This window comes from Thalassophryne amazonica, chromosome 3 (genome assembly GCF_902500255.1).
Source record: "Thalassophryne amazonica chromosome 3, fThaAma1.1, whole genome shotgun sequence".
NCBI classification, from domain to species: Eukaryota; Metazoa; Chordata; class Actinopteri; order Batrachoidiformes; family Batrachoididae; genus Thalassophryne; species Thalassophryne amazonica.
This window is the reverse complement of record NC_047105.1, coordinates 94,349,165-94,368,855: the sequence shown is the minus strand read 5'-3', so window position 1 is coordinate 94,368,855 and position 19,691 is coordinate 94,349,165. Positions and strand designations below refer to the sequence as shown.

At 39.8% G+C, this 19,691-nt stretch overlaps 1 protein-coding gene across 1 annotated transcript in view; it reads right to left on the bottom strand.

The window, feature by feature from the left end:
• Positions 1 to 19,691, bottom strand: part of rhobtb3 (Rho related BTB domain containing 3) — a 27,917-nt gene extending 8,226 nt beyond the window's left edge. The window contains exons 1-3 of the mRNA XM_034167113.1: positions 19,457 to 19,691; positions 9,786 to 9,891; positions 8,018 to 8,191 (exon numbers count right to left, since the gene is read on the bottom strand). Coding sequence (XP_034023004.1) covers positions 8,018 to 8,191; positions 9,786 to 9,891; positions 19,457 to 19,681 — 505 coding nt within the window. The 5' untranslated portion in view covers positions 19,682 to 19,691. The remainder of the gene's footprint in view (positions 1 to 8,017; positions 8,192 to 9,785; positions 9,892 to 19,456) is intronic.

The following is a 19,691-nucleotide window of genomic DNA, read 5'->3' as shown; positions in this document are numbered from 1 at the left end:
TTAATTATCCCAGCCAGTATTGTTGAATACATCATTAGGGCTGTTGAAGTATCTCGTGAGAGAGAATGATCATCAATGATATTGTGCATTGCACAACGCAACAGATCGTGACAAAAGACGATGATCCATGTTTGGCATCGTTGAAAGCAGATGAAGCAGTGATGCCACGGGATTATTGTGTCATGTCTAAATCTAATTTAATTTAAGCTATGTGCTGTTCTACTCGTGCCTCCTGAGACAGACTCTGGCAGCATGTTGCTATCACACAGATGGTTGATGGGACTTCATTTGTGCTTTTGTTTTAGGCTTTCAGTGAACTCAGCCCCGTAGACCTGTCTCAAGTATTTTGCACGTATTTCCACATTGTAATACAGATGTTGTCAAACGCCAAGTCAGAGACAAAAGTGTCAACATCCTGTAAAGGCTCATAGGATTAAAGGGGTCATATTATCCCCCTTTCCACTGCTATTATAGTTCACCAAGGCGCACTTGTATATAACTCTGAAGATTGATGAATTAAAACTGTGTGAACACACAAAGGCAGAAATCTGCATACACATGCTTTTAGTCCACAGTTATAAAGCCGTGCATGCACATGGTCTTCTTTAATAAATGTCATTCATCAGGACATTGTGCGGATGGGCACTGATAATACCTTGCAGTATTACTTTGCTGCAAATCATTTTATTAAATTAATCCCGCCCACCTGACAACAAGCCTTCGTCAATCCTCCAGTTGTAGAGTTGCCAGTCAAGGTACAAAATGGACAAAATCCGTTATATGTATGTAACAGATTAGCTGCAGTCAGGAGGCACTGAACGATCTATGGGGAATCCCCAGCACCAATTAGTCTTATGTATTTCCTTGATTAAACGCCTGACCTTAAATAGAGCCTGCCTAATTTAATGGTCGGGTCAAAACTTTGTCTGAAAAAAAAAAATATTAACTCCTGCCTTGAATAAGTACCAGGCATGTCATTAAAAGGAATACATTTGGTTGAATCACTCCTTTTTCTAAGTCCACTGCAGAGTGGTACCTTAAATCCTAAAGCCTGATTTATGCTTCTACAACTCTGTAACTCCGTGGCCGTGCACTAATGTTGACATGCTTGTGACCCTTTTAAAGTTCTTCGTCATGTTGGTGGGCATCTTAATGCAGTTTTCCACAGGCAAAGTGGCTTTTTCTGGATCAATTTGTCCCTCAATGAGCTCCACTTCTTTATACAATCATCAGTCTCCAAACCAACATTACAGTACATGCAATTTCCCTCCATGAACTGCAGGTCATTTGAGCATCTTTGTAGTTTTTCTACTCCCTGTTGTAAAGTTGGTCATATTTGTGAAGTTTTCTGCCAAACGTTTCTCTATTTAATCCATGATCAAAATGTAATCAGCATACATACTGCAAAAACCCTCAAAATATGACAGGAAAGGAATGAGTGAAACTGGAAAAGTGACCAATCACAGCCCTTGTGGTCTCCATCGTTTAGTAGGTGTATGTCAGGTTACAGAGAGGGTTCGCAGCCACGCCTAGGGCACTTATCTAAAGTGGTTGTCTTTGGGTTGCCACTCCCAGGTATATGTGTGTCAAACTTAACACCATATTACAATGCAAGCAGCAAGTGGCATTTTGTTAATAATCGCTGGCTTTGAATAAAGGCCTGCCTTGTTTAGGCGCCAGGTTTGAGGTCAGGTTTGAAAAAATATAAATGACCGTGCTTATAATCAAGGAACTACGGTACCCATTTTCCTGAAATCGGCTAGTGTCAGTGCTGAACTTCATTTACTGTAGTACCTCTGTTGCGTGTGGGCACACCCAGACTGCTCTGTCTGGTACATGCAAGGGGTTTTTAATGGAAATACATTGCGATGGGACAGGACGTTTTGTCCGATGTGAGTGAAAATCCATTATACAAAATCCGGTATGTACTGTGTTTATTACACATGGAAAACTACACAAAAACATTGACACTTCTACTTTTATCTGGTGACTGCGAGTATCTGGTTCAATGACAGTTTACGTCAGTTTTACTATAAATACATATATGTGGGTGGTGTTTTTTTTATTATTATTCCACATAAGCGGCGTGATGTGATCCCACACATACAGCTGGTTTTTATTTCTTCCATGTAAGCGGTGCCATGTGGTGCACCTGGCACTGTTCCTGCTTGACGGACACCGGCGCGTGCATGAACTCTCACACTGGGTTCGTGCACGCCTGCCTGTTGGTGCGATGTTTCATGCGCGATGTTTTGCGCGCTAATTTCGAACTGTTTCACGCTGTTTTGCCGTTTTCATCCAAACACCATCCAAACTTTGCACTATGTGTGAAGGGGCCATCAGGCATGTCTGGCTAATGGTTATGTTCCAAAATCGTGGAGACTAGCCAGGGAGATTTTTCTACCCAAGCTGGGCAATCTTTCTTACAAAGAAACAAGCATTTAGACCTACAGGGTGGGCCAATAAAATGTTACCACTTTTTGATTATACACAAGTTTTTGAAATGAGAACTTATTCGAAAATTTTATTTACAGACTTGTAACAGAAGCATCACATCAGCATTTGATACCAGAGGTTTCCCACTTTGTCTCTTGTTTTCCGCACAGTTCAAAAATTGATGGATTACAGCTGCAACACGTACACTGAAGTTTGTGATGACATTGCCACACATCTCAAGAGGGATTCTCCAAATTTCCTGACGGATGTTGAAAATGAAAAAGAAATCTTTGCTATTTTGGAAATTGTACGAAATAAAAAAGTGGTAACATTTTATTGGCCCACCCTGTATGTCTTACATCATTCCTTTTGAAAGGTTTGGAGAGACTAATTGATAGATATGTCAGAGATGGTGTCTCTACTGCGCCTGCATCATTTCAGAGTGTCGGTAGTGACTCACCGATTATCACCTGGTTTCTGCTTAAAATGGCCTCGTTTCTGCTTAAAACTGACTTTAGAATGATTTAAGAGGTTTTACTTTGTCATTTGTTGGTTAATAATCACATTATTGCCTTTGATCACTTTGGGTGTAGAGAGTCAGACTCAGAAGTGCTGCTGTGGTCCGAAATGAAGCATGTGCAGTGAAGGCAGGGTGGACCAATTTTTAGGTGGGGACCGTTTGGTCGGTGACACCGGTAGTAGCAAGAGGTACCTAATAAAGTGGCCGGTGTGTGTGTGTGTGTGTGTGTGTGTGTATATCTCTCTCTCTCTCTCTATATCTATATATATCTATATATCTATATATATCTATATATATCTATATATCTATATATATCTATATATATATATATATATATATATATATATATATATATAAAACCCCTGGCAAAAATTATGGAATCACCGGCCTCGGAGGATGTTCATTTAGTTGTTTAATTTTGTAGAAAAAAAGCAGATCACAGACATGACACAAAACTAAAGTCATTTCAAATGGCAACTTTCTGGCTTTAAGGAACACTATAAGAAATCAGGAAAAATAATTGTGGCAGTCAGTAACGGTTACTTTTTTAGACCAAGCAGAGGGAAAAAAATATGGAATCACTCAATTCTGAGGAAAAAATTATGGAATCATGAAAAACAAGAACACTCCAACACATCACTAGTATTTTGTTGCACCACCTCTGGCTTTTATAACAGCTTGCAGTCTCTGAGGCATGGACTTAATGAGTGACAAACAGTACTCTTCATCAATCTGGCTCCAACTTTCTCTGATTGCTGTTGCCAGATCAGCTTTGCAGGTTGGAGCCTTGTCATGGACCATTTTCTTCAACTTCCACCAAAGATTTTCAATTGGATTAAGATCTGGACTATTTGCAGGCCATGACATTGACCCTATGTGTCTTTTTGCAAGGAATGTTTTCACAGTTTTTGCTCTATGGCAAGATGCATTATCATCTTGAAAAATGATTTCATCATCCCCAAACATCGTTTCAATTGATGGAATAAGAAAAGTGTCCAAAATATCAACATAAACTTGTGCATTTATTGATGATGTAATGACAGCCATCTCCCCAGTGCCTTTACCTGACATGCAGCCCCATATCATCAATGACTGTGGAAATTTACATGTTCTCTTCAGGCAGTCATCTTTATAAATCTCATTGGAACGGCACCAAAGAAAAGTTCCAGCATCATCACCTTGCCCAATGCAGATTCGAGATTCATCACTGAATATGACTTTCATCCAGTCATCCACAGTCCACGATTGCTTTTCCTTAGCCCATTGTAACCTTGTTTTTTTCTGTTTAGGTGTTAATGATGGCTTTCGTTTAGCTTTTCTGTATGTAAATCCCATTTCCTTTAGGCGTTTTCTTACAGTTCAGTCACAGACGTTGACTCCAGTTTCCTCCCATTCGTTCCTCATTTGTTTTGTTGTGCATTTTCGATTTCTGAGACATATTGCTTTAAGTTTTCTGTCTTGATGCTTTGATGTCTTCCTTGGTCTACCAGTATGTTTGCCTTTAACAACCTTCCCATGTTGTTTGTATTTGGTCCAGAGTTTAGACACAGCTGACTGTGAACAACCAACATCTTTTGCAATATTGCGTGATGATTTACCCTCTTTTAAGAGTTTGATAATCCTCTCCTTTGTTTCAATTGACATCTCTCGTGTTGGAGCCATGATTCATGTCAGTCCACTTGGTGCAACAGCTCTCCAAGGTGTGATCACTCATTTTTAAATGCAGACTAACGAGCAGATCTGATTTGATGCAGGTGTTAGTTTGGGGGATGAAAATTTACAGGGTGATTCCATAATTTATTCCTCAGAATTGAGTGAGTCCATATTTTTTTCCCTCTGCTTCGTCTAAATAAGTAACCGTTACTGACTGCCACAATTTTTTTTCTTGATTTCTTGTAGTGTTTCTTAAAGCCAGAAAGTTGCCATTTGAAATGAGTTTAGTTTTGTGTCATGTCTGTGATCTGCTTTTTTCTACTAAATTATGAATGAATTATGAATGAACATCCTCCGAGGCTGGTGATTCCATAATTTTTGCCAGGGGTTGTGTGTGTGTGTGTGTGTGTGTGTGTGTGTGTGTGTGTGTGTGTGTATATATATATATATATATATATATATATATATATATATATATATATATATATATATATATATATATATAGTGCTGTCAGACAAAAAGTAAACTAATTTTGTGATCGATTCAAATATATTAATCAAGTCTATTCTTTTTTTTAAATCTACAGTATCACCCCTCAAAATGAAAAAAACAGGCTCTCAGAAACACAAAAACAATGAAGAAAAAATTAATTCACTCTTTAAAAACAATTGCAGAAATATTATAATGTACAAAAATAAACTGTGCAATAAATTTTGCAAACATTATTGCTGCACTTCAAAATGTATTTAACATTTTTTTATCACTTCAATTAAGGTGGATAGAGAGACAGAGAGAGAGCAATTTTCACTGTGCATATCAGGTTTTTTTAATACTGCTTAATCCTGGGCTACGCAGAAGATGCGTGTGTGTGCCGGGGAGGGCATTTTAACATTGAGAGGTAAAATTAGAATATATGAGGGGGTTAGGGTGATTTTTCTTACAGAGGTGTTAAACATGCTATGTCAGTCATAAATTCTGCTTAAATCAGGAGAATACAGTGCATCTAGAAAGTATTCACAGCACTTCACTTTTTCCACATTTTATGTTACAGCCTTATTCTAAAATGGAGTAAATTTTTTTTCATCAAAATTGTATTCACAACACCCCATAATGACAACATGAAAAGGTTTTTTGAAACCTTTATAAATTTATTAATAACATTTAAAAAAAGAACTCATATGTAAATAAGTATTCACACCCTTTGCACAATACTTTGTTGATGCACCTCTGGAGCACTCTGGAGCAGGTTTTCATCCAGTATGTCTCTGTACATTACTGCATTCATCTTTCCCTCAATCCTGACTTGTCTCCCAGTTCCTGCTGCTGAAAAACATCCCCACAGCATGATGCTGCCACCACCATGCTTCATTGTAGGGATGGTGTCTGGTGTCCTCCAAACATGACGCCTGGCATTCACACCAAAGAGTTCAATCTTTCTCTCATCAGACCAGAGAATTTTGTTTCTCGTGGTCTAAGAGTCCTTCGGGTGCCTTTTGGCAAGAGGAATCCTGGAGCTCTGACAGAGTGACCATCGGGTTCTTGGTCACCTCCCTGAGTAAGGTCCTTCTCCCCGATCACTCAGTTTAGAAAGGCGGCCAGCTCTAGGAAGAGTCCTGGTGGATCCGAACTTCTTCCATTTATAGATGATGGAAGCCACTGTGCTCATTGGGACCTTAAAATACCAGAACTGTTTCTGTACCCTTCCCCAGATTTGTGCCTTGAGACAGTCTTGTCTCGGAGGTCTGCAGACCTGCACTGTCAACTGTGGGACCTTATATGTAGACAGGTGTGTGCCTTTCCAAATTATGTCTAATCAACTGCATTTACCCCAGATGGACTCCAATTAAGCTGTAGAAACATTTCAAGGATGATCAGTTAAAACAGGATGCACCTGAGCTCAATTTTGAGTTTTATGGCAAAGGCTGTGAATACTTATGTACGTTTTATTTATTATAAATTTGCAAAAATCTTAAAGCTTTTTCACATTGTCATTATGGGGTATTGCATGTAGAATTTTGAGGAAAAAATGAATTTCATCCATTTTTGAATGAGACTGTAGTATAACAAAATGTGGGAAAAAGTGTAGCACTTTCCGGATGCACTCTGTGTGAAAATACTCATAGAACTGTTGGGATGTTGGAGATGTTCACCATTAAATATCAAACACCTGAAATTGTAAAATGAAGATACAAAGTGATTTAGTGCCCCTTATTAATTATCTTATAGGATCTACTGGAAGGCCATTTCATTTTGAAACCTGCTCATTGAACATTGAAATCTGGATGGAAAAACATCACAAATTAAGCATTTCTGGTCCGGTGCTTTTGCTTAAATCTTGCAAAAATATGTCCAAAGGCATGGACATCCTAACCAGTTATTGCTCGCATAAGCACTTTATTTACAGACCAAGTCAGTGATGTCAAAACAAAAAGGATCAAAGTGTGAATAATTGAGATTTTAAAAAATAATGTGCTATAGGTGCTGTAATTAACCTAAATTATTGCATTATTTTGACAATCTCGATATAAATACAGTTGTGGTCAAACGTTTACATACCCTGCCTGAATGTTTGGTTTTATGGCTATTTTTCAGAGAATATACATGAATGGCTGAGTTACCGTTCTACGCACAGGTAATAGAAAATAATTTTAGCCATGTCATTGTATATTTCATGTTACTTTAGTTAAGGTGTAGTAAGTTGCATTGCATTGTGTGTATGTTGTCATCATTAATTTTCATAGAGCAATTTGTGACATTCATGAGACTCAAGTGAATGATGATAAAAGGTGACAGCATGTTATATCACTACAGTGCTCTGGGATGCAGTACACAGCAGGTATGTACAGTTTAATTGTTAAAACGCACACATTAACTCGAATGTCTTTGGATGTGGGAGGAAACCGGAGCACCCAGAGGACACCGGAGCACCCGGAGGAAACCTACGCGAACACGGGGAGAACATGCAAACTCCACAGAGAATGGCCACAGGTGGAAATCGAACCCATCGAACCCCATGACCTTCTTGCTGTGAGGCAACAGTGCTAACCACTAAGACACCGTGCTGCCAACCATATAAAACTGTAAAAGTTAAATAAAAGCAGATTTTACAAAATATAACCCCTTCAAAAGACTTTCATTCTTGCAGAAATAATGTATTTACTATTTGAAACTGTTATCCTGAATTAAATGAAGAACAGCTGAGAGATGTATCATTAGGTGATTAACAGTTCGAGTGAACAGCCAGTGCAATCAAGTTGGAAATATCTGCTGATAAAGAGCAGGACAGGACTTCCCCCATCTACTTCTTATTACTATATTTAGACCCCCGCGGGCAGGTGCCTGTGGTTTTAGATGCGACCTAATCATTAATCTTGTCAGGTACAGTAGTTGTGTTGCAGTGAACTCACCAGGACAGCAGGAGTCAGTGTAGAGGTATTCCAGAAAGGACAGGAAAGTATCTGAGGACACACCATGGATTGGCACAACTCTGCTCCTGGCCTCTGCATACTTCCCGCTGAACATGGCCGCCATGACGTCACAGCGCGCCACCAGCACGGCTCGATGAGCTGGCAACACGCTCCCTACAACATGCATACATGTTAAATTAAACCCCAGGTAGTTTACTGTGAAAACACCACGTGACAAACACACGTCAATCATTTCAAGTCATCTTCAGTCTCACACCCGTAACATCAGTCTCTTCTACTTCATTGGTCAAAGGCACTGGCCAGACATAAATCTATTGTCTTGTTAAAAAGTGACAACCTCTAATAATGGCTCGTGCCAACGGGAAACAACTGACGAGTTGACCCTGGGCACAAGTCCTGTTATCATCACTTTCACAGTTTTCTCCACAGCCTGTTGCAATGCCAGGAATTGGTGAGAAAAAAAATCTCAATGACTAGGGTTGCCAACCATCCCTTGAAAAACGGAATCGTCCCTTATTTGGAAATAAAAGTGTGCGTTCCGTATTGACCTGAAACGGGACGCAGTTTGTCCCGTATTTCTGTGAGAATCAAAAAGTCTGTAAAATGTCAATGGAATTGACTGGCGCTTTATATGGAAACTTACGGCAAATTTGATCCCAGCCTCTCTCCTGCTTTTCACCAATGAGCTGACAGACACGAGTTGACAATACAGAATCACTCTTATCTCATTGGTCGAGGGACATCTGCTCGCAACAAGATACCAACGTCATGAGCCGACGACAATAACAAAACAGCATGGCTGATATCGATACAGACACCGACACTGGCACTGCAGATATGCCTACGGACAGCAATGTCTGTAACGTCGTTACTACTCCTCCTAAAAAAAAAACAAAAACAAAAAAGAATGCAAAAATACAGGGGAGAATGAGAAAAGGAAAATGGCTGGGTGGAAAAGGTGCGCGACAACAGTATTGTTTACTTTTCAGACTTTATTTTTTGCACTTTTTATTACACTAAATGTGTAAATGTGCACTGTTACATTGTTTTGGATGATGCAAATTTTCTATTGTTTTTTTTTGTTAATTTATACAATTTTAAGTTAAGCGATAGCACTACAGAGATTTATTTTTAAAGAAGACAGAATGCTCATATTGAAATTGTGAGTGAAAATTTATTTTGCACTAAAAATAAATTGCTAAATAATAATTTGTTTTCCACGTGTTCATATCAGAACAAATGCATGTATGCATCTACCTAAATTCAGGGTCAAGTCAACAGTCAAATGGTTAAAATCGTTTCACACAGACGCTGGGAAGGGTGAAGGCAATGGTTGGTCGGCCGGTCGGCCCTGGCGGTGAGGTGTCCCTTATTTATTTTTCAGAGTTGGCAACCCTATCAATGACTTCCAAGAGATGGAAACACAACTATGAGGTGACCAGACAAGAAAAACTTACTGCACTCAGTACAACACAAATATTGATTCACAGAGTCTTGCTAGTGTCCTTTCTGAATTTCTCAGTTTGATCTTTCAGAAAATGAGTCTTTGAATGTTGGTGGAACAGCAGGGTCGGACCCAAGGACTGTTACACCTTCTACTGGCTCTCAATGTGAAGTTTGCAGCTACTTGAGGTCTGGGACTGAGAACATAATGCCATCAGTTCTAAGAAAAGGTCACCTTCTTTGTTTTCTGTGTGACAGCACACTTACATGTGTAAGCATGCGTAGCTGTAGGAGATAAACTTACCTTGCACCATGAAGATCACATCAGAATAAAGAGGAGAATTGAAGAGGTTGACGAGGGTCTGAGGACCGAGCTGAGCCGCTCGCGCACTTGGGGTATCCCGTGCACCCTTCAGAGCCACGTGCAAACAGCATCATGGAAATCAAAAGCAACAGATGGTTAACACTTTACTGTTGAACGTCTGGAACACAAGAACTCACATAGTGCTAAAATTAACAGTATTTCTAAGTTCATATAATTCTCACTAGTTCCGATAGTGTTCAAATATAAAAGGATATATTAAAGGACATTAATGTTCTGATATCCACAGTCTCAATGTGAGACATGAAAGTGTATCTTTAACACCAGAGAGTAATTTAACACTGGATTTAAATGTGTAAGCATTTGAGCATTGTCTGTAGGAATACCAGGATGGGTTTGAAGCTACAAGCCCTACCTTCCACAGGTTTGGTCAGTTATATAGTCAAGCACAGAGTCTTTCTGCTACTTAGATCAGGTCAGGTACTCTCAAAAGTAGCTAGAAAGTAGTTAGAAATATTGTCTCTTCTCAGAGTAGTATCGGTGTTTGTAGGAACAAAGTTTGTGAACTTTTCCGTGGCATCAAGGAGAGGAAAAGTCCTGGCCCTGATGGTATTGGAGGTCGTGCTCTTAAGAACTGTGCTGACCAATTGGCAGATGTATTTAGTTTTATCTTTTTAATGTCCCTCCAGCTTCACAGGGTCCCCTCTCTCTGGAAAGACTCCATTATCGTTCCTGTACCCAAGTCTGCATCTCCCAAATCCTCAAATGACTTCAGACCTGTTGCATTAACCTCCCTGGTTATGAAGTCATTTGAAAAAATTGTCAAGGAGTCCATTCTGACCTGTGTCCAGGATAAGCTGGATCCGCTGCAGTTTGCTTACAGGTCAGGCAGAGGAGTTAAAGATGCGGCGGGCACCTTGCTGAATTTGGTTTTAACTCACCTTTAGGGAGCCAGTTCCTTCGCTCATCTTTTATTTATTGATTTTTCATCTGCTTTTAATTGCATTCAGCCACACATTTTAGCAGAAAAACTACAGGACTCCTACAATGTCGACCCTGGTCTTATAGCCTGTCTGATTGAGGCCACTATGGGTGAGAGTAAATGGTGTCCTGTCAGACACTCTCATCTCCTCCAATGGATCACCCCAGGGTTGTGTCCTCTCACCCTTATTATTTATTTTATATACTAATGAATGCCGCAGCCAACATGCAGGGCATCATATTGTTAAATTTGCGGATGACTCAGTTATCGTGCTGAGTGGTGATGCCTCTGATCATGGACCAGTGGTGAGAGAATTCACAGACTGGTGTAAAGCTTCTTTCTTGCACATTAATGTTGACAAAACAAAAGAGATGTTTATTGGCTTTCGAAGGAATCCTCCGGACGTCCCTCCTGCCAGAATTGACAGTCAAGCAGTGGACCAGGTCAGCAGTTATAAATACCTTGGTATTCACCTGAATGACAAACTGTCCTTTGCTCTTCATGTAGATGCTGTGTGCAAGAAGGCTCACCAGCATATTTATTTTTTTAGGAAGCTGCAGATTTTTAATGTTAACAGTTCTTTTATGCAAATGTTTTATTTTTGTTTTATTGAGTCTCTTTTAACCTTTTCTTTTATATGCTGGTTGGGCTCCCTCACTCTTAAGAACAAGAACAGACTACAAGGCATTGTGAGACTGTGGGAAAATTGCAGGGACTAACCTGAATGACTCCTACACCAAACCAGGTTGGTAACTAAGGCCCGTTTAATTATCACAGACCAGAGCCATCCCTTGGCTTGCTGGTTTCAGTAACTTCCGCTGGGGCACAGGTACGCTCTGCCAAAGTGCAGGACTAACAGGTATAAGTTTTCCTTTGTTCCTGCTGCCATTTCCCTGTTAAATAAGTTCCCTGTTAATGTCTTTTCTCTGTTTTCATTATTGTTGTTGTCTATGATTGTGGCAGTGACTGCCTCATTGCTGGCTGCACGAAATCTTCCCACGGGGATATTAAAGATGTTTTTAAACTTGAACTTGAACCTCTCTGCCACAGCCAGATGAAATATGAGTGTCTCCTTGGCCTTCTTCAGTTGCTCGATTCCTCAACACAAAGGCACCCTGATCATGCCCAAAGAAATATGCCATATGACCAAAATGTCATTTCAATTGAATTCTAATGATTTCATTTATATAGCACCAAATCACAACAATGTTACCTCAAGGTGCTTCACACAAGTAAGGTCTAACCTTACTAACCCCTAGAGCAAGCACACAGGCAGTGGTAAGGAAAAACTCCCTTTGATGATATTGAGGAAGAAACCTCAAGCAGACCACACTCAAACGGATGACCCACTGCTTAGGCCACTCTAACGGTTACAAGGTTCTTGCAAAGTTTTACAAAGCTGTAGAAACAGAAAACGGGAAATCAAAGCAAATCGCAATTGCTGAGATAACATGCAAGCATTAACGCTGCAGGCAGGGGGTCATTCAGCACCCTGGGGTACAGGGCCTGTGTTCCTCCGTCACACAGTCAGCAGCAAAATTTATTCCAGCAAATTATTTCAAAAATTTATTGCAGCAAAGTTTATTCCAAATGCAGACTGCAGTGTGCTGCATCAGCTTCAGGCATGGCATCTTGTGGTCAGTCCAGTGCCCTGTGGTGTGCAGCTGTCAGTCTTGCGCGATGTCATCAGTACGTTGGACAGAGAAAAAAGAACAGAATCAGTTGGCCAGAAAAACTACACTTAAAGTATAATTCACCTGCAGTAAATCGATAAGAAAGCAGAGAGAATACTGGCCACTAGCCCTAAGTTGAGAGAGAGAGAGAGAGAGAGAGAGAGAGAGAGAGAGAGAGAGAGAGAGAGAGAGAGAGAGAGAGAGAGAGAGAGAGAGAGAGCAGAACAATACCAACACGTTACCCACAGGTGTTAAAGAAACAAAAAACATGCATATTAGGTTCTGTCTCCATCTACGTGTGTGTGTGTTGGTGGGGGAGAGTTCCCACTTTGATTGTGACCGCCTACAACATCTGCAGAATCCTGCAGTGGTGGGCACAGTTCTGATAATCCGATAACCGATAATTATCAAAGATAATGTTTTCATTATCGGATTATCTTTTTAGATAACTTTAAAAACCATTATCTGACTTATTATCTTGCAATAAATTTTTGTCCGATAATTTTTAGACCGATAACATGGTAAATAAAGCTGAACAGCTACAAACATTTATAAAATTTAAAATCAGTTGAGCACCTACCTGTTAAATGTTTCGTAGCTGATGTATAGTTCTACCCTCTGCAAAACAGCGAAGAGCTGCTTCAAGAAGAAACTGCTCTATCCTCTGCAGGCAAAGGAGACGTTCTTGTGTCTGCGTTTATTAAATTCCACGCATCTTAAATGTAGCACACATGGATTATCTGGAATTTTGTTTTGGCAGGTTTTCAAGGTATCTACTACCATCTACTGGCCAGTAGTGTTCATGACAGTATTGGCCCTGAAGCTGGGCTGATATATTTTCAATCACTGTACTCGGCTACAGTTCAAACTGTACCACAGAACTGCACAGTGTAAAAGTTCAGAGCGCACGATTTATGTTCTCACACACATTGTACGTTCAAAAACCACACGTCAGACTCGTGTTTCCAGAAGCAAAATGTAAACAGAAGCTTTTTTCCCCAAACTTAATTTACAAAAACTCTCGATGGGACTACGGAACCCGGGAGAGGTCACTTAAAGTGATATTTTTTTCTGGCCATGATAATTTGTGCGCATGTTTTCCATTAATTGAGCCCATGAATTAATAAAACGTGCTCTGAAATTAATAAAACGTGCACACGTTTTCCTGGCCGTGATAATTTGTGCGCACATTTTCCTTTAATTGAGCCCTCGAATTAATAAAACGTGCGCACATTTTCCTTTCGTTCAAAAATCGCCCTCAGCATCCTTTTTAATGTGCTTAAACTCCAGATGATGTCATGCTGGGTAGCTGGAGTTCTCTATATGTCCTTGTGCGCCCAAACCATGATGATACACTCTGATCAGATCCATTTCTAATGGGGAAATGTATTACACTGTCTCCTGGTTTGCTGGCTAATAGCCAACATATATGTGTCAAGACAATATTGAGTGCACGTTTTACAAATTGTGGCCATGTTTAAGGAGATCATGCCCTTGTTTTACTCAAACAATGCTTAAAACATGAGCACAATATCATAAAACGTGTGCACAATATAATAAAAAATGCACACATCATAAAACGTGCGCACAATATAATAAAATGAGCGCACATTCTCTCCACATGCAAAACATATTGTGATGACACTTCCAGGGCTCCATAAAAATGCCTGTTTTTACAAATAAAAAAAATGGAATATTTTACAAAAGCACATTTATCTGTAAACACCAACACATGACACATGTCACATTAACATGTTGGTTTACATAATGAATGACTCAACCAATCGGTGTTTAGTGGAGGCACATTTTACACAGAATCCTTTGTGATCTGTCTGTGTTTGTTACAAAACTTCAGAATTAGTGCATTATTCAACATTAAAAGATATATGTTATATTTTAAATTTGTACAAATGACAGAATTGACATTAATGGAGTTATTCTATCAGTATTCATTTTATTTATACACCAAACCATAACTCAGCGTTGCTTTATTTTCCAAGACCTCCGCCTGACGGGAGCACTGTGACTGAGTAGAGAGTTGAGCTTTGTGGCTGCTCTCAGCTGGCTTCTGTGCTGGAAGCCATGTAGTAAACAAGAGCTTCCAGCAGGGGGCAGGATGTTCAAAGACAGAAGTGTGGGCTCATTGTTTGGGTCTGTTGTCGCTTTTGATGCTACCAGAAGCGATTGTGGTGTTAAAACTTAAATTCAGCTTGTTAGTAGTTGCAAATATACCAGAGACAATACTGGAATTTATCGGTTATCTGTAACTTCCGATACATTTTTGGGTGGATTATCGTTTTATCTTTATCAAAGATAACTTTTCAGTTATCTGATTATCTGTTATCGAAGTTAATTTTTTGGTTATCTGCCCACCACCAGTGATGCCGGTAACTCTAATCTAACCACTTTTTTAGTAACGAGTAATCTAACACGTTAATCTTTCCAAATCAGTAATCAGATTAAAGTTACTTCTCCAAGTCACTGTGCGTTACTATTATTTTTCATTGTGGGTCGACAGCAGCATTAAACTTGGTCCGTGGGCAGGAGGTCGGGGTTCGACTGAACTGCCCACTTTAAGCGAGCTGTGAGCTTTTCATCAGCTACGACTCGTCCTCACCTCTTAAAGCGCGGTGAAAACAGCACATCTGCACTGAGCTTTACAAAGTCATTTTTATGCTTTATTTTTCTCCTTTATTTAGAATTCTGAGCTGAGCCGCTCCGTATCGTCTCGTTAAAAACAGCTGATCCTCCGCGACGCGTCAACAACTAACACTATTTTCCACTTAAATGCACCTAAACTCTCTTTCTGAGGACCACATGATGTGAAAACACAATAAAACTTTCTTACCTGTAAATCTGGTCATGTTTTCTGCATAAATAAATGTTATCCATTCTTTGTGCTCAAACGCCAAAGCAGGGGCGAATCCAGATGGAATGGGGGCGTGGGGCAAGGATGTGCCCCCCTCCCCCACAACACCCCTAGATTAAAGGTCCAGTTTTGAAGCCGTTTTTTTTACTACAACTACTAATACTACTTAAAATAACAATAATTTTGACAAGTAAAATGTTTATAGAGAATTTAAATGTTAGAAAAATGTCAGAATTTAATATATAAACAATGTAGGTTAGAAATTGCAAGTTTTACTGTTACACTGCTGTCAATAGTTAAATATGAGGTCAAGAAAGATTATTTTACTTTTTATAAAACAAGTATTTATTTTCATTGAAGTCAAGAAAGGGTGACTATAAAGTGAGTTTTGGCAAAACAGGTATCATTGTCATGTTGACGTGGCAGAGGGTTGTTGTTGACAGCTGGGGAAAGTAACTAAAAAGTAACTAGTAATCTAACTTAGTTACTTTTACAATTGAGTAATCAGTAAAGTAACTAAGTTACTTTTTCAAGGAGTAATCAGTAATCAGTAATTGGATTACTTTATCAAAGCAACTGTGGCAACACTGCCCACCACTGTATATATACATATATTATGGGTGTCATGGTAAAAGGCGCAGTCTCTTCCAGTAAGCATCAATGAGAAGGACTGGAATGGGGTGTGTGTGTGTGTGAGTGAGAGAGAGAACAAAACTCAAAGGGCCGTGCGCAAACCCCAGCACAATTCATTTGAAATTGCTCATTTCCACCTGACATACCCAGGGCCCTGGTCTTCTAAATAACTTGTGCATGCTGCGGGCATGTCGATATAAAAATGAGATGTCGTTGGGCAAAGAGTTAACACATGCATATCTATGGTCACCAGAACATGTATGCAGATAGACCAGCAAATACCAAGTCAAAAGTCCAGCACTGTTTACTGCAGTACAAAGAGTGCAACAATCAGATGCGCCTGGCATAAGCGTCTTCAAGATGCACGTACAGTAGTGTTCAGAATAATAGTAGTGCTATGTGACTAAAAAGTTTAATCCAGGTTTTGAGTATATTTCTTATTGTTACATGGGAAACAAGGTACCAGTAGATTCAGTAGATTCTCACAAATCCAACAAGACCAAGCATTCATGATATGCACACTCTTAAGGCTATGAAACTGGGATATTAGTAAAAAAAAAAAGTAGAAAAGGGGGTGTTCACGATAATAGTAGTGTCGCATTCGGTCAGTGAGTTTGTCAATTTTGTGAACAAACAGGTGTGAATCAGGTGTCCCCTATGTAAGGATGAAGCCAGCACCCGTTGAACATGCTTTTCTCTTTGAAAGCCTGAGGAAAATGGGACATTCAAGACATTGTTCAGAAGAACAGCGTAGTTTGATTAAAAAGTTGATTGGAGAGGGGAAAACTTATACGCAGGTGCAAAAAATTATAGGCTGTTCATCTACAATGATCTCCAATGCTTTAAAATGGACAAAAAAACAGATACGCGTGGAAGAAAACGGAAAACCATCAAAATGGATACAAGAATAACCAGAATGGCAAAGGCTCACCCACTGATCAGCTCTAGGATGATCAAAGACAGTCTGGAGTTACCTGTAAGTGCTGTGACAGTTAGACGCCTGTGTGAAGCTAATTTATTTGCAAGAATCCCCCGCAAAGTCCCTCTGTTAAATAAAAGACATGCAGAAGAGGTTACAATTTGCCAAAGAACACATCAACTGGACTAAAGAGAAATGGAGGAATATTTTGTGGACTGATGAGAGTAAAACTGTTCTTTTTGGGTCCAAGGGCCGTAGACAGTTTGTGAGACGACCCCCAAACTCTGAATTCAAGCCACAGTTCACAGAGAAGACAGTGAAGCATGGTGGTGCAAGCATCATGATATGGGCATGTTTCTCCTACGATGGTGTTGGGCCTATATATCGCATACCAGGTATCATGGATCAGTTTGGATATGTCAGAATACTTGAAGAGGTCATGTTGCCTTATGCTGAAGAGGACATGCCCTTGAAATGGGTGTTTCAACAAGACAATGACCCCAAGCACACTAGTAAACAAGCAAAATCTTGGTTCCAAACCAACAAAATTAATGCCTCGCAGATGTGAAGAAATCATGAAAAACTGTGGTTATACAACTAAATACTAGTTTAGTGATTCACAGGATTGCTAAAAAAGCAGTTCGAACATAATAGTTTTGAGTTTGTAGCGTCAACAGCAGATGCTACTATTATTGTGAACACCCCCTTTTCTACTTTTTTTTACTAATAGCCCAATTTCATAGCCTTAAGAGTGTGCATATCATGAATGCTTGGTCTTGTTGGATTTGTGAGAATCTACTGAATCTACTGGTACCTTGTTTCCCATGTAACAATAAGAAATATACTCAAAACCTGGATTAATCTTTTTAGTCACATAGCACTACTATTATTCTGAACACTACTGTACACTCTGCCTGCACATATCATCACTAGTCACCAGTGATGTGATATTAATATGAAGGCATGTTATGGCCACTCTAGGCAAAGAAAAAACGGCTTGAGAGTAGGAAAAAATATTTTAACAGTCTCTCTCTCTCTCTCGAAGTCAGGTCACAGGCCAAGGTCAAATATTTTCGTCTGATGCTCATGATAATACAATGGTTGTTTCAATGAACTGGTTGAAGATACACCTATGGTTACAATAAACAATAACATGAAGTCAGATATCCCCTTTCTACTATATTGGCAGCCCAGTGTCACATTTTTTTTTAAATTACTTATTTATTTTTATTTTTTTGTGATACGTTCATGAAATGTGTTACATTTTTGTGACAAGGTCAAGTTTCAGTGACTATTTTTAACTCTAACCATAACCCCAAGACCAAACTCAAAGTACTACCTGTTTTCCCCAGTTTGGAGAAAATACAGATTAAACTCTGTGGAAGGGACGTGTGTTAGTCAAGAAAAAAATGATTTCATTTTGGATAGAATCTGGAAAATGTCAATGCCACACAGAAACATATATCATGATATCAATGAATCACAAATAATTAATTTGCATGAATCTGTCAAGTGTGAAAGACTTGGGTGTTACCGTCTCTGGGTGACCCTTTTAAGGTTTTTATTTTGTGATTTATAATGGGAGGAAACCCCCACAGACAAGAGAATATGCTTTTGCCACATAGAAGAGAACTAGGCATTGTGCACTTGATCCCATGACCTTCTGTGAAGCAAGAATGCTAAATACCTATTTTCCTACTGTTGTCTCCAATTTAGGTAGCATGGTGGATTAGTGGTTAGCACTACTGCCTCACAGCAAGAAGGCCATGGGACTGATTCCCACCTGTGGCTTTTCTGTGTGGAGTTTGCATTTTCTCCCCGTGTTTGCGTGGGTTCTCTCCGGGTGCTCTGGCTTCCTCCCACATCCAAAAGACATGCAAGTTAGGTGCGTTGAAAACTTTTTAAAACATTGCCTGTAGGTGTGTGTGCGGGTGTGAATGTGTTTGTTTGTCTATATGTGGCCCTGCGACAGACTGGCGTCCTGTCCAGGGTGTACCCCGCTTCACGCCTTATGACTGTTGGGACAGGGTCCAGTCCCCCGTGACCCGATCTTGGATAAAAGTGTAACACTTTTCTCACAGGGTGTGAAACAAATAACCTGAAGGTGTTTGTGGAGGACCGGTGGGGGGGGGGAGCTACACATGAGGATGTCTCATCGTGTTAAAGTGGACTTGCCATGTTGGTGTGTCAACTCGTCTCAGCACAGCCTTGAGAAGACCATGAACAGTACAAACTTGTCACATATCCGTTTATCTTACCGTTATCTTAAATCTGTTATATACCACCCCCCACCCCCCCACTCTGGACACATAATACATTATTTATATAAAGACACTATTTTTAGCATGTTGTACAGCATTTTTAATGTACGCCTTATGTCCTTACATTTTTTGCGTCGTCTTGCTTCTTTAAGACGTCTCGTTAGTGCTAATGCACAGAGTCAGTGATTACAGGCAGTAATTATGTAAATATGGTAATTACAGCACTAATAATCTGCTGCTACTAAACACAGTCTTGGTATTTAATGAAGTCAGAACAGGTAAGAACAGGTGTTCATACTTGCAAAGAGCTGCTCACCCTGTCTCTGCCAATGAGAGATCTTATGCGTTCCATGAGCTGAGCCACGGCCAGCAGGTTCTTCAGCTTCTCTTCCAGGGCCTCCTGAAGGTGCTCCCACTCCCACGCTCCTGCAGAACGACCATAAACACACCTATTCTGTGGTGCTATGATATCACAGTTTACAGAAACACAAACTGTTTTTCTCAGATAGCTCAGACCGCCTACACACCTTCCATTCAACATTCAGCACCTG